This window comes from Protopterus annectens, chromosome 11.part0 (genome assembly GCF_019279795.1).
Source record: "Protopterus annectens isolate FY-2018-M chromosome 11.part0, PAN1.0, whole genome shotgun sequence".
Taxonomy (NCBI): Eukaryota; Metazoa; Chordata; order Ceratodontiformes; family Protopteridae; genus Protopterus; species Protopterus annectens.
The window spans coordinates 244,884,777-244,900,200 of NC_056745.1; the positions used below are offsets into that span (position 1 = coordinate 244,884,777).

A 15,424-nucleotide genomic window follows, 5' to 3' on the forward strand; every position below is an offset into this window, starting at 1 on the left:
ATTCACCCTACCAGGCTCACTCCGCTCCTCTACCTTAACCCGCATTCCCAGCCACCCCCACATCAATTACATTTATACACTTTAGCCACTCCTATACTTGCCCATAGCAAATCACATTTCACCACATCACCACTCCACTCATCCCACTCCTACATACATCTACTGTCCACCCATCCCCTACTAATAACATAATTCCCATCCATTCCTCCAGTTTACATAACCCTCCTCCCACCATCCCCATCACAAACACCGCTAGTTTACTATCCCTCATACACATACCACATTCAGCAGACCCCCACTGATAACTTCCCTATCACGTCTCCTTGTACAAATCTAACAGCTTACAATACACCAGTAAATAGTCCCAAATATATAACAGTTCATCTCTACATTAACAACAGAACCCCAAGCATTATGCTATTGCAACTCTCCACTACCCTTGCTCTCCTTTCTTTACTTGCACACACTACCTCATACCACACATATCCAACTCATCCAGTTCCTCACCATGCCACCACTACCAGCACCTCTAATACTTTCAATAATTTCACTTGCCTTCTTCACCCATCCATCCTTAACACAACCACACACCTTTTTTATCCCATCCATAGAGTTACCAAACATTACACCTCCAAACCCTCTCTGAAGTATAACAAGTATGTGACCACTTTAATACACCTAATTACCTACTTAACATCTAAATTATCCCTCAGCGGTGATATCCATTCCAATCCAGGTCCTTCCTCCAACAACCCTATCTCCCAAGCTCATTGCACTATTTCTGTGTTATCCAAAAGAAAACCCACAGACATTTTACTATTAAACATTAATATAAGAAGCATTTTAAATAAAGTCCATGAACTTTATGCCTCTCTTGCTCTCTATAACCCTGACATTGTTCTCTTAACATAAACATGGCTAAAGCCCAAAATTACAAATAATGAGATCCTACCACCTGGTTATAGTATTCTACGCAAAGACAGACAAAATAAAAAAGGAGGTAGAGTTGCTATACTGTTCAGAAATGAACTTAATGTAGAAACTCTTGAAATACTCACCCATCTCTGGACAATGCTGAAATCATACTGACCAGATTAAAATTTAATGCCAGAAAGTTATTAATATAATCGGATGCTATATCCCACCTGGAATCAATATCCCTACTCTAGAAAATCTACTTAACTGGGCCATAAATACTTTCTCACATGAAACAATTCTCATGGGAAATTTTAACATAGACTGGTTAACTTGCTCCCCAAAGAATCCCACCAGCCACATAAACCTGTATGGATTTAGTTAAATTATTAAGTCGCCAACCAGAATTGACAAAACTTCCAAGTGGAAATCAGTTCTAGACTGGATCCTCATAAATAGACCATCCCACTCTTATCATTCTGGTTGCTTACCAGACATCCTAAGTGACCGTCATCCAACCTTTATGCTAAAACCCCATCCCAGTCATGCCAAACCAACTACCTACAGCCTGATAAGAAACAAAACTAATTTTAATCCTAATCAATTCATCTCAGCCCTAAAATCTTACACTTGGGACCCACTCAAAATCCTCTAGCTTAATGATGCTGTCCATTATTTTAGCACTGTTTTCTTAAACATCCTAAACTCATTTGCCCCAGCTAGAACCTCAAAGCTAACTATGTGCCCTGGCTTACCAAAGAAACTAGGTCCCTAATGAAACTTAGAGATAAAACATGGACTGATTGGCATAAATCTGGTTCCTAAACGCTCAAAACATCTTACCTGAAACTCAGAAACAAAGTTAAAAAAAAAGTTAACCTAGACAAAATCCGCTACTGTTATGACATACAGAAAAAAAAAACATTTAAACAACCCTCAAAAATTCTGGTCAGCCATCAACAGCATCCTATTACCTGGTAAAATTAGAACTCCTCCTCCTACCACCACAAACACTACTGATAGCATAGCTACACAGTTCAGCAGGTACTTCACTGAATTAATTCTAGCCCTAACCAAACCACAAACATCCTCCACCCACATTACCTCTCAAAATACAGACAATACCATCCAATTCTCACTGCAACCCGTTAATATGGATACAATTTAAAAAAATCCTGTTTTGATAGAATGTGAACAGTATGGGGAGTTCAGGGCCAGCATATTTAAAAAATGAACAACACATACCGAATATCATCATTACTTAAAGAATACTGGTAAAGAATTGTGTGTAATAGCATTCATCACCATTGATAATCTAACATTGCAAGCCCGTTATAAGATTCATAATAAAATGAAGCAAGTTAAAGTATAATGAGGCAGCTAAACATGAAGCTTTCGAAACTCAAGTCTGTATGATTGTTGGTAGGATGTATAAAACATTTATCTGTAGTTAAAAACTTACAAAAACTGCAGTTATACCAAGGTGTAGTACATTTACTGGTATCTAAGTGTGTTCTTTTATCTCTTTTCAGATCCTTACGGCATAACATCTGTTTAAGATTTTGTTCCTTTTTATATATAAAAAATGGTTTATTTCCCAGAAACTTAGATTGCCATCAGAAATAAGAATCAGCCAATTCCTTTCTATTATAGATTTAATACCAGAAGTGTATCTATTATACTTAGTCAAATACCCCAAAGTCCATCTTTTATTACTTATATTATCATCCTTCTTTTTATTAAATTCACATTTGTTCCCGTATAAATAAGGTTTATCAATAGTAGAGTGCAAGAAGATAACTCCTTTCCTAGTATCTTCTACCATTTTACCATCATATCCTGTCTGAATAAAATCCCTAGCCATATCCTCCATTTCTTTAACAAAACTTAAATCAGAAGTATTGAGACTACTGGTTCTTAAAAATTTACTTTTTACTACACCCCTATGAATATATCTGGGGTGCATACTATCCACATGAACATATTTCGTAGCTTGTACATTATTTTTATGAATTGTATGCAATTGATTCTCAATACATAAAAAACTTATATCCAAAAAATTCTATCTTGTCAGAGGCATATTTTAGTTCAAATTTATGAAAATTCGTAGTTTGACCAAGATACATAAACTCCTGTCTCTGCTACTTCCCATGCCCACAGGAAAGAAATGTCATCCACAAATCGTTTATAAAACATAATCTTATTGTTTTGAAATATACCTCTTAATGGATCTTCATTATAAATATGACGTTCTTCCCATCAAGCTAAAAGTAAATTGGCATAGCTATTAGCTATGGAGGTTCCCATAACTACCACCCTGTATCTGATGATAGTATTCATTGTTATATAAATAAACATTGTTTTCTAACATCATTTCTAACATTCCACAAGCAAGTTCTGTCTTATATGTGGCAAACTCATTATACTTACACAAAAATTATCTAATACATTCAACACCTATATCATTTGGGATGACCATAAACAATGGCTTAATATCAAGTGTGGCCATAACAAAATTAAAAGATTAATTGTTCGCAGAAAACAGTGTAAATCATATAACATATGGTTAGAATATTTAATATAGCTCTTACTATGAGCCAATAAAGGATGTAAAATATTTTCCAGATACTTTGAGATGGCTGTAATTACCCATTGAGAACCAGGTACTTTGGGTCTTATCGGGGGTTGTGTAATATTTTTATGTATTTTAGGTAAGAAGATCAATAAATCTGTACTTAATATTATATAGAAGGTTAAAATCTTTTTATATGACTTATTAATGGAGATGACTATTACCCCAGAGTTATATAATTATCTTTATGTCGCTCATCCAGTTTGTCCTTTTATTTACGGTTTAACTAAAATACATAAAATATTACACAACCCCCAATGAGACCCATAGTATCTGGTTCTCAGTGGTTAATTACAGCCATCTCAAAGTATCTGGAAAATATTTTACATCCATTATTGGCTCATAGTAAGAGCTATATTAAAGATTCTAACCACGTTATACGATTTGCACTGTTTTCTGCAAACAATTACATCTTTTAATTGTTGCTATGGGCACACGTGATATTAAGTCACAGTTTATGGTCATCCCAAATGATATAGGTGATAAATGTATTACAGAATTTTTGTGTAAGTATAATGGGTTTCCCACATATAAGACAGAACTTGTTTGTAGAATGTTAGAAATGCTGCTACATTGCTTTGTTTTGACCTCAGACAGCTGACGTTTCTTCTCTTTCACTGTTACAATCAAAATGAACTAGTAACAGACAACCCTTTATTTCAGTACTAATGAGGCCTTTTTGAGAAAGCTTGTACTGAGCAATACTGAACAGTATGTCATTGATTAAGTTTGGATCTGGTGGTAAATCTGCAGTGCACTACTGTATGTGTGTGTGTGTGTGTGTGTGTGTGTGTGTGTGTGCGCGCACTCAAACGTGCAAATGTGTGCCTGTGTCTGTGCTAACTTTCTCTTCAGTCTCTGGTTTTGGTGAACATCCCTGATTTGTGATTTGAAACAGCCTTGTAAAATGTTAAAATGTCTATTTTTGCTAAATTTGCTGAGGATTACGATAATTCAGTAATGCCAGGCAGTCATTAAAGACAGTCCCTGATTTTTGTCTGATATCCAAGTTTTTGGGAAGTTGCTGAGGATTACGGTAAGTCAATAATGCCAATAATGACAGGCAGTCAGTTTCATAGCTCTTATTATTTGAATGTGCATACTGATGCAAAAAACTGTTGTTTTGTTAACCTGTTTAGTGGCTCATGTAATTATACTGTGCACTAGGTGTGTATGTGTGTGTATCAGTTCCTACTTTGTAGAACCTCCATAATTTTGACTCATATTTCTGGGTATATTCTTTTAAAACATTTTAATTCCTGAGAGATCTTAGAGAACTGCAGTAAGTCAGTAATGCCAGTTGCATTTAAATATATGTCAGTACATTGGTCTTCCAAAACTAACATACAGTACTACATTCTCTTATTTTTGCTGATGAGATGAGATGCCTGATAATATTATACTGTGAGCTTTTTTGTGATCAGAATGAGCAGTGTTCCATTTTACTTTGTTGCTTGACACGTGTTTAAAAGACATACTGGTTTACATAACTTTGTAGTCTTCATCTTCAACATATATATATATATATATATATATATATATATATATATATATATATATGGGTCTACTTCTGATTGTCGAAAACACACTTTCTTGACAACCAGAAGATCAAACCCATTTAAGCGAAAGTGCACTAAATCGCAAGTGCACCTTCGCTAAAGCCGGTTCTCCGAAGCTCATTTCAGTGGGGACAAGGAAATATATCCTTTTCCTCACTGTAGTGCGATCTCAGAGTTAGTATATTTAAGTAGGATTGTGTGTGGGGGGTGCTGGGGGGCTTGCCCCCCTGCAAAATACTGTTTAAGGTAGGTTTTTTTTTTTGTTTGTTTTTTCCGGTTCAGAGAACCGGCTTTTGTGAAAGTGCACTTTCGATGTAGTGCACTTTCGCTTTAATGGGTCTCGATGTTTCTTGTTCAAGGTTGTGAAATTTCGATCAAGAAACATAGACCCATATATATATATATATATATATATATATATATATATATAAAACTGCCATTCCAGATTTGCATGTTAATTTTTCAAATATTTGCCATTCTAGGGAGTAAATATTCTGGTACATTACTTATTACTGTCAAAAATGGTGTACCTAGCATATTCTGTGTACTCTTCTGAGTGCAATTGTTTTTTTGTTTTTTTCTAAGATCTCCCACAAGCATTATCATAAAGAAAACCTAGATCTCTGTTGCAGATATTACTTTTGATGGTTTTACATGTTTTGGTTTCTCTTTATGATAATGCTTTTGATAGGTGCTTAGGTCTGATTTTAGTGTGAAGAGTTTTGTTTGCCAAATGAGTAATAATCTTTTGCTGTAAACTGTGATATAAGAGTTTTAAATTAGATCCAAATAGCTGTAATCATTGCAGAAGTGAAGAAAATAACATACACACTTAAGACACAACCAAGTAATGGGATATTGATATGACAGGGAGAAGCCCCAGTCCATTACCCTGCATAGGGCCTCATCTGACCATGATCTTGCTCTGCACAGTACAGTACAGTATCTTTTGACAGCAGACCAAGTGACCCACCTAATTTTTCTTGTTTTCCTTTTTTTCTGCAAAAGCTACAGATCTTACTTAAGTAACAATTAATTTCTTTCTTGACGTCTACTCAGCAAGTTTGACTTATGTATGCTTTATGCAATTTTCACATGTGCCACTTTAAGCTGTATTATCATTTCTTTTAATTTAACCCTCTTTGCCTTCCAAACATTAGCCCAGTTTTAACCATTTATACACACTTGTACCATTTTCTTGGGTTATGAGCCAGTTTCAGGAAACTGTCCGTGGTGTTTTCTGTTTATAGACTAACTAACTACCCCAAGTGGGCAATGTGTACAATCACAAACATGAGGGTTTGAAATGCCTTTCTTCTTTTGGAAGGGCATTCAAGCTTTTGCCCATAACCTCCTGAAAAGGCTACATCTCCTGAGCAGACTAGCTTTATGCCACTTATGCACATCTACAGTCCATGTGCTGCAGTCTCCCATTTCCTTTTTACTGGAGTTAGTATTGCAGGAGACTAGATCTCCAGTTTCTCCAAGTAATTAGAAAGCTGATGCTGGCTACTCACTAGTACATTCATCCCCCACTGTTTTTGCCACTAATTAAACAATGATCATCTGGGTCATAGTTAGGGGCTGCAACCCTGCAGGCCAAAGAGCCAGGAAAATCTGCCTTTTCTCTTAAAAACATTCTACTGTAGTATACCACTGTAAGAGTTCCCTTTGGTAAGATTGTCTTGACCGGACAGCTGTACAGTGTTCAGTTTAGCACTTTTTAAAAATTCCATTATTATATAATGCCTTAACTTCATTTTATAGCTTTCTTTCTCTTATCTGTTTACCTTTTTTTACATTTTCTACATTAATATGTTTATGTGGATGCATAATGGATATTCCTTCAGTAGACAGATATGATTTGTATTTTTGACAAATCTTTTATATTGAAAAATAATGCAGCTTTGAATGTAGTTTATATAAAAGCAACAATACAAATTATTCTTATTTTATACCTTAGTAACCACCTCTGCTAACTCATTTTCTCTTGGGGCAAGTATTTTAAAATTAAAAATCCCCTTTTCCAGAAAAATCACATATGTCCTCTCAAGTGCTAATTGTTATGACAGTTTAGAGGTAACTAAAAAAGAATAAAAGTCATTATCAAGTTATTATTTGATAGTAAAAAAAATGCTAAGTCAGTTTATTTTTTTGTGGCTTAGGTGATGTTCAGAGGTGGGTTTTTACTGTAGGATATAAATGTTCTTCATATTGTGAATTATTTGCTTTTAGCCATATTCATAAAACAGTCTAGTACGTGCTTTCTTCTTTTGACTTTAGATGTACAGCTTATCGCTTCTTTGTAGTCTGACTCTCCCTGTCTTTTCATTCAAAGTGGACTGGGCTGACTTCAACCCAGAACAGATATTGTATTATTTTTTGACAAGCATGATAACAACTAAGTCTTTTGTTTCACCTGTACCTACTTGCTGGATTTACACTTATCATCACAGGGTGTATTTTTCTGGTAGTATTAGTTACTCTCATGTCCACCACCCTTAATTTTATCCTAGTTCCTTGAGCTTTTGAAAATTTAACTTATTGAAGCAGGACACTAACACATTTTTAAACAGGTGTTTTTCTACATCTTTACTTTAAGATATGTGCTATTGAGCATAACTTTGTGGCATACAGGAATAAAACTCCGACTATAATCCAGGCAATTCAAGTTAAGTTAGCGTATCAGGCACTGTAAGAGCTGGGCAAGCTAAGGTGGGAGATTGTGGCAAACATCAGCTTGCCCATTCTGGGAGAAGGACTGGTGCTCCAGTGCTGTTTTGCTATTACAGATGGAGACCTGCAGATGAAACAGCCAAAATAAGAGGCAGAGCTACAAAGACAGTGCTGAGAACATATGGGTGGCAGCACTTGTTAGTAGGTGGAAGGCATAGAAGTCCCTTGTAGAGATGTGGGTGTCCATGTCAACCACCAATGAGTGAGATTAGGATTTTAAACATAAATAATCCTGGTGAATGCCTTATCGACAGCCTTTGTGATCAGCTCTCACCCTACTAATGGCCACCAGACCAAATATTGTGTTGTTTTAATGCAGCAATTTATATAGGATGTTTTTACATAAGAGATAGAGTGGGAGAATGCAGTAGCTTGATTTTTCACTGGCTTCTTCAAGCTGATATATTATATGTTAGAGTTGTGAGAAGAAAGTGCAAGCTATATCTAGTCTAAATTATGTCTGACCTCACCCCCATTGCTATCTTTATTGTGCCTGTTTTGCATCTAGAATTTTCTCAGCCACAGGTGTGCACACTACTTTGCTCTTCTCTTAAGACTATGAATTTCTAATTAAAACTGATCAATCATTTAAGGCATGTTGACTTTTTATTCACAGTTATAGTAGGTTTACAATAAGAAGATTAGGGGTGAAGTATACAAACTATTTTAAAAGGTAAAGAGTTGTGGTGAATATATAATGTTAGTTATTTGCTGCAATATTTTTGATATTTTCTGTTAAACAGAAAACATTGTACATTTGTATTCAACAACATGCTAGATAGCTATTTTTGTTTTACTATGCAGAATAGCCTGTGTAGACTAAGTCCCCTTCCTAATGAAGAAACTGACAACCTTGCTCATATCAGAGGTAAATGGATGACTCCTGCATCTCTTACAACAGCAATGAAAAATGCTGGAGTGAATATATCCCCTGAAGATTACTCAAGGGCATTTGTTAGTGTAAATAAAAAGGTAAGTTAGTTTTCTGATACCATTAACAAAGAAACATGTACATATTGCATTTTATTTCATAACTGAATCCTTAATTAGGTTTAGTATGAGGAGTTGTGTCTATGTTCATTTGTATTTGATCATCATTGTTGATTGTCATATACGTTCATAGTCTGCCATCAGTTTTTGAAATCAGAAGATACTTTGTTGATAATGTCTGTCTAATATAGATATATATCTATATAAATGGTGGTTCTTCTGTAGATCAAATTTACACTTACTTGAACTGCAGATTACTGAGATGACAACACCGAAATTGCAATTAACCAAACCTTCACATTACCGAAGTTTTTTACAGTGAAAGAAGACACTTGGCCAACATTTAACAACATAACACACCGAAGTATGTCAAACCCACCAAGTTGTGGGGCTGCATCCCCCACATCCCCCTAATTAAATATTCTAACTCTGGGATTGCACTACAGTGGGGAAAAGGGTTAAATTTCCCCATGTTGGCCAAGTGTTTCCATTCCCTGTAAAAAAAATTGGTCATGTTCAGGTTCACTTTATTGAAAGTTCGGTGTTGTCATCTCCGGAATCTGCAGTTCAGGTAAGTGTAAATTCGGTCTACTGAATATGTATGGAGATCAAAGCTAAAACTGTTAGCCAAGACAATGGTCAAAGTCTAAAACTAATAAACTCAAAAAACACAAAAGCATGCACAAGAGGTAATATTTGTTTATTTATTTATTTTGTTTTTGTTTAAGAGGAAAGTCAGACTGGGTAATTCCCATTTTCAGCGGAGGCCTGGGGGAAAAAAGCTCCATTTGTTTACATTACATGATACTCAGTTACATTACATTATACTAATAAAAAAACACGTTTATCAAGTTGAGCCCTTTTGTTCTTGAATAAATCACAGAACTTCATCAAAATACACAATGGCACGTAGCATCCTGTTTAAATATAAATTATGTTAAAATTCAAAACACTGATAAATCAATTTATAACAAATTGGATGAATACCAAAACATTTAAACATTTGAAATCACTATTAAAATATTACCATACTACTTATATACTCTATGTTTCAAAAAACATTTTATATTAGTTGTGTCATTGGGTCTATATTATGTGATCGAGCAGTCAAATGTTCAAACACGTAATAATCGATCCCTAAATATCGAAAGGCTGTAATGTTGAATGGCAAAAAAAAAAAACACCCAAACATAACATTAAAATGCTTTAAGCAGGGGGGCAAGCACCCCCCCACTACTTAAATATACCAACTCTGAGATCGCACTACATTGCAGACAATGGAAAACTTCCATGTCTGCACTGTACGGAGATCTCCATTGAACCGTTCGACATTCTGACTGTTCGATATTTATGGGTTGATTGTTACGTGTTCCAACATTTGACTGTTCGAACACGTAATATAGACCCGTCACATTAAGGCCAGGCAAACAATCTTCTAATAAAGGATATTTTAGTGCAGCATTTAAACCTGGGTTGGGTGAGGTGTGGTGCTTACAAATCCTGTAGAACTTGGGTTTCGTTCTTCACACAATTGTTTTTTTACTCTGAAGCTCCAAGAGGTTGTATACAAAGGCACATAGTATGACCCAGGTTACACTCAATGGATTTTTGAACAACCCGCCAATGATGGCTTTAAACCAGAATCCTTCAATAGTGAATAGCATTAATCCATATTGTGGATATACAAACAAAAAAGGAAGGGGTTGAGTATGGTGGAAGAAGTAATGACTATTGTCTCTTCTTACTGTCTCTGTGGTGGTGAGCAATTTTGTTTTCATCTTCTCTCTAGAGTCTTTTACTTCTGAACATCTTCACATTTTTAGACTGAGTTTCAGTTTTGTACCCAGTAAAAACAAATGTCATTAAATCTGTAGCTGATCTCAGGTTGTTCATCAGAAAGTTGAATCTGGCTTTAATTTTGGGAAAGAATGTATCCCCCTCATTGTAGTTTGCAAAAAAGATCAACTTTTAATCTGCCAGTGATGTCCACACTCAAACCTTTCAAGAGACCTGTGAAAGTGGCATTAATAGGCTGTTAAAACTCCTATGACCTAATTTTTTAAAATTTCAGTAACAAACAATGAAAACTTATTTCTGATTTGACTTCTAAGAATTTGAGATTTATGAAAGGGGTCGAAGGTGGAGGTTTTGTTATTATGTACCAGGATCAATATGTAATGCCATTGAAAAATGTTGGCTAATCCTGAAGAATTTAATTTGGTTACTTTAGTAGATATAGATCACAATTACAAGAATATTAGTAGAACATTATTGGACTTGTTAAATCAAGGATATTAGAACACATTATTTATTCTTTTGTGAGGGAAGAACATCCCAAGCTAGGACTTTTAATTGCAATATGTAAGGTTTATAAAGGCAGACAAATACCACCTTTTAGATCCATACTTTTAAGTCCTGGGTGTGCTACTGAAGGAATTTCTCTAGATATAGATGGCTTGTTGTATCATATTGTTTAACAATCTCAAAGTTGCATTAATGCCTCTTGGGACTTTTCAGACAAGCTGAGAACATATATTATTTTATGGTTTTGAAACCTTATTTATTACCCTGGACGTAAAATCTTTGTTCACTAGTATTCCACATAAGGAAGGTTTGGACTTTGTTAGAAGTTATTTGTTGTCTTTCTCTGATTTTTCGAATGTTAAAATTAACAACATTTGCACTTTACTTGAGTTGGCTTTAGGAAACAGTTATTTTATTTTTAATTGCAATTATTAACAACTAGTAAATGTTGCAGTGATGGCTGCTACAGTAGCACCTTCTTTTATGAACTTCGTTTTATCTTGGTGGGATGTCAATTTTTTATCAAACACTAGGTTGTTTTCTAAAAGATTTTCATAAATGATTTATGGTTGATTTTTTTTTATGTGGAGAGAGACCAAAGATGAATGCGACATGTTTGTACAGGAGTTGAATGACGCTACTTTTTGACCTTCACTATTGGAAGTATTAGTCAAAGTGTTATTTTTTTTTTAGATGCAACTTTGCACAAGTTAATCAGTAGTATACACAGAAAGGCTACTTTTGAGAATAGTTGCATACATTTTAATAATAATCATCCACTGCATATTAAAAGTAACATACTAAAAGGGTGAATGATATATGCTTCTAGGCTGACTACCAATGAGGATGACTTTTACGAATAATTAATTTTCATCTACCAAGTATTTTTAAACAGGGGTTACCAAAAGAATTAACTAATTTTTAGTTGTAAGGAAGTTATATCCAAAAGAGGTCAATGGTACCCACCTATTTCACTTAAAAGGTTGATAGATAATAAAAGTAAAAATAACAGTTTTCCAATTAAAGCCCTTTCTATGGTCCTAGATATGTCTGTGGACCACTGGGGCATGAAAAATATTATAACTAGCAATTTGAGCATCTTAAAAGGGAACATGGATCTGTTTAAGATAGTAGGTGAAGGTCCCAGATTTACTTATAAAAAGCCTACAAATTTAAAATATATGCTTGAAACAAAATGAAACTCGAGTGCATATAGCAGATTTGGTTAAACCAAAAGGTATGTTTCAATGTGGACAATGTAAGGTTTGTAAATTTTTGACTGGACCTTATGTATTCCATACTGAGTGCACAATTCCCATATAATTGTAATTCAATAGGAGTTGCTTACATTGCTATTTGTGAACCATGTGGAAATTTCTATGTTGGTATGACCACCCATAGGTTACAAGACAGACTAAAGGAATATTTAAATGTGGTAAGAAATAAGGGCAATAAAATGCTTTGGGTAAGCGTTCTTTAATTTATAATAACAGTAAATGTTATTTAAGTGTATTAGATTGTTAACAATGTGATTGCCGTTGGGGAGATTTTAAAAATAATTTAGAGGTCAGAGAAACTAGATGGCAAATTAAGTTGGAAGATGATAGTCTGGCCTTAGTGATACTATTAATATAAAATATTTTTTGAAACGGAGAGTATATGAGTAGGATGGTAATATTTTACTTGTGATATCAAATGTTTAAATGTTTTGATATTCATCTAAATTATTATAAATTGATTTATCAGTATTTTGAACTTTGAACTTTAATTAATATTTAAACAGGATGTTATATGCAATTGTTTATTCTGATGAAGTTCTGTGACTTATTCAGGACCGAAAGTGCTCAACATGATAAATTAGTTTTTATTACCTCTTGTGCATACTTTTGTGATTTGAGTTTACACACACACACACACACACATATACATGTATGTGTATATATATATATATATATATATATATATATATATATATATATATGGGTGAACTTCAGATCTGAAGTAGGTAACTTCATTTGATCATCAACCTGTGGGTATCGGATCCGAGCCGGCAGCTTTCCAAGCTAGAGATCCGAGCTCCAAGCTCCTCCCCTTACCCATAATACCCTGCTACCTCCTTCCAATCCTCAGATCTTGTTTGTTGCGGCTTTGTCAGGCATGAGTTTCTCGAGCTCCTAGCGTTAGGTGATTGTAAGTAGATTTTCTTCTCAAAATCTTTCTTAGCTTTTGTGTGTGTGGGTAGTATAATTCCCTAGTTTAAACCCCTGAGTTTTATCCTCGTAGTTTAAAGCTTAGTAAACCCTTCCCCTTAGGTGTTTGTGTGGGCGCGTGTGTGTTTTAGTTTAGAAATCATGGCAGAGGCCCCAAAGGCCATCTTTTCTAAGTGCACTGAGTGTGGCCATAAGCTCTCCCCAGCGGATGGCCACACTTTGTGCGTCCTCTGCCTGGGGGTACCACATTTTCTTCGGGCTGCCAAATTTATGCAGCCTTTAACCCCTGGGCCCTGAGGGATAGGAGGAATAAGCTGATTCTGGCGGGTCTCCTACCCGCAAAGTTGGCTTCCTCCTCCTTTCCCTCAGTGGCTACAGCCGCGGCTGCGGCTGTTCAGCTTGCTGTCCCCTCTCCCCTGGCTGGGACTCAAACTTCCACTTCTTCCCAAGGAGAGACTCAAAAAAAGACAGGATAGAGAGAGAGAGAGAGAGGGAGAAAGAAAGGCATAGAAGCCACAAGCAGCGGGCCGACTCGGCCCCCCTTGGCCCCACCTGCTAAGCTGCTCTCCTCACCCCAGAAGGTCTCCGGGCCTTCCTCCCCCAGCTCCGTTCTCCACGCTTATCACCAGAGCCCAACCATCTTCAAGGTCGTGGCGGCCCTCCCGGCCAGCTTCGGTGGCCTCCTCTAGGTCAACCCGTAGCCTCTCCGGCGCTGATATGGACAGGATGATGAGTCGTTTCCACCAAACCTAACTGCAGATGGGAGTGCTGCTGCCTCCTCCCCTCCGGGGGGAGTTCAGCCGCACTTTTTGCCCCGATAGCTCCTTCTCTGATCCACTATTGGGTTTCAGAGCCTTCGGATCCGAGGAGTCTCGGAGTCAGGGAGTCAGCGCCGATGGTTATCTCTACCTCAACGCCGGCCATGCCCTCAAGTTTGTTGGATCCCCTTTCGGATCCGAGCTCTCGGGGCTGAGAGCCATGTGTCAGATCCGAGGGGGCCAGTGTGTCTTCGGCTCCATTTTGGTCGGAGCACACTTCCCTCTCGGGTCCGAGAGCTTTGGCTCCGACACCGATCCCCGCCCCGGATGCGAGGGTGTTAACCATGGAGCCCAGAGAGATCGGTTCACCCTCGGCTTTCGACATGGTGGAGAGGGTCTTCTCGAGAGGTTCGAGACCCCCTGCTCTTTCTTCAGATCCCACCCCCACTCCCTTGCAGCTGGGCTTGTCTTCCATCATCCAGTTCCAGGGACAGCCTGCCTTGACGCCCCAGCCCATTCCACTGATGGAACATGACCCTTTTGGTGAGCCCTCCTCGGACAGTCCCACTGAGGAGGCCCCTCACAAACGTAAGTGTAAGAGGAGGCACTTGGACTCCCCTGAGTCCCTCACGGAGGACACGAATTTGGAGGAAGGGGAAGGATCCCCCAGGTCACCCCCCCCCCCGAGGACGTCTCCTTTGGAGACATTATGGAGATGCTTCACCTAAAGGGGGGGTGGTCAGCCCAAAAACCTTCCTCAGATGAGTCTGTGTTCCTGGAGGTGTTCGACGCAGGCCCGTCTACCTCTTGGGTGTCCCCTCTGGCTGACCCCCTGGTTGACCTCATCACTACCAGAGCATGGAAGGAACCAGATACTGTAGAGCCAATTCCCAGGAGGCCAGATAGGATTCTTAGTCCCCCTGTGGATAGGACGGCTTGGAGTAAGGGTTCCTCGGTGGATGCCATGGTGGTGGCGGCAGCCACCAAGAAGGAACTTGCCCAGGATAGTTCCTCGATCCATCCCCCTGATGAGGAGTCTCGGATGATGGATCATATTGGGAAGTGGATGTTTGCTTCAGCTACCTTTTCCATAAGGGCGCTGAATTATTTGGCCCATGTAATTAGACTTCAGCAGGATCTGGTGAAAGAATATGCTGAGTCTCCCCCTGAGTCCATGTCGGCTGAGGACAAGTGGACCTTCTCAGCTCGTATGGCCACTCTGAAATCTGTTTCAAACACGTCTATGCGGCTACTTTCCCGTGCCACGGAGGGGACCGCTAGAGCCAGCGGGTCCGGCATCGCCTTAAGGCGTCACAACTG

At 37.6% G+C, this 15,424-nt stretch overlaps 1 protein-coding gene across 2 annotated transcripts in view; it reads left to right on the forward strand.

Annotated features, from left to right (window-relative positions):
* The window catches only part of DNAI7 (dynein axonemal intermediate chain 7), a 1,345,687-nt gene that overhangs the window by 1,193,004 nt on the left and 137,259 nt on the right, over positions 1–15,424 (forward strand). For both annotated transcript variants that reach the window (XM_044087675.1, XM_044087676.1), the window contains exon 13: positions 8,647–8,814. In XM_044087675.1, coding sequence (XP_043943610.1) covers positions 8,647–8,814 — 168 coding nt within the window. The remainder of the gene's footprint in view (positions 1–8,646; positions 8,815–15,424) is intronic.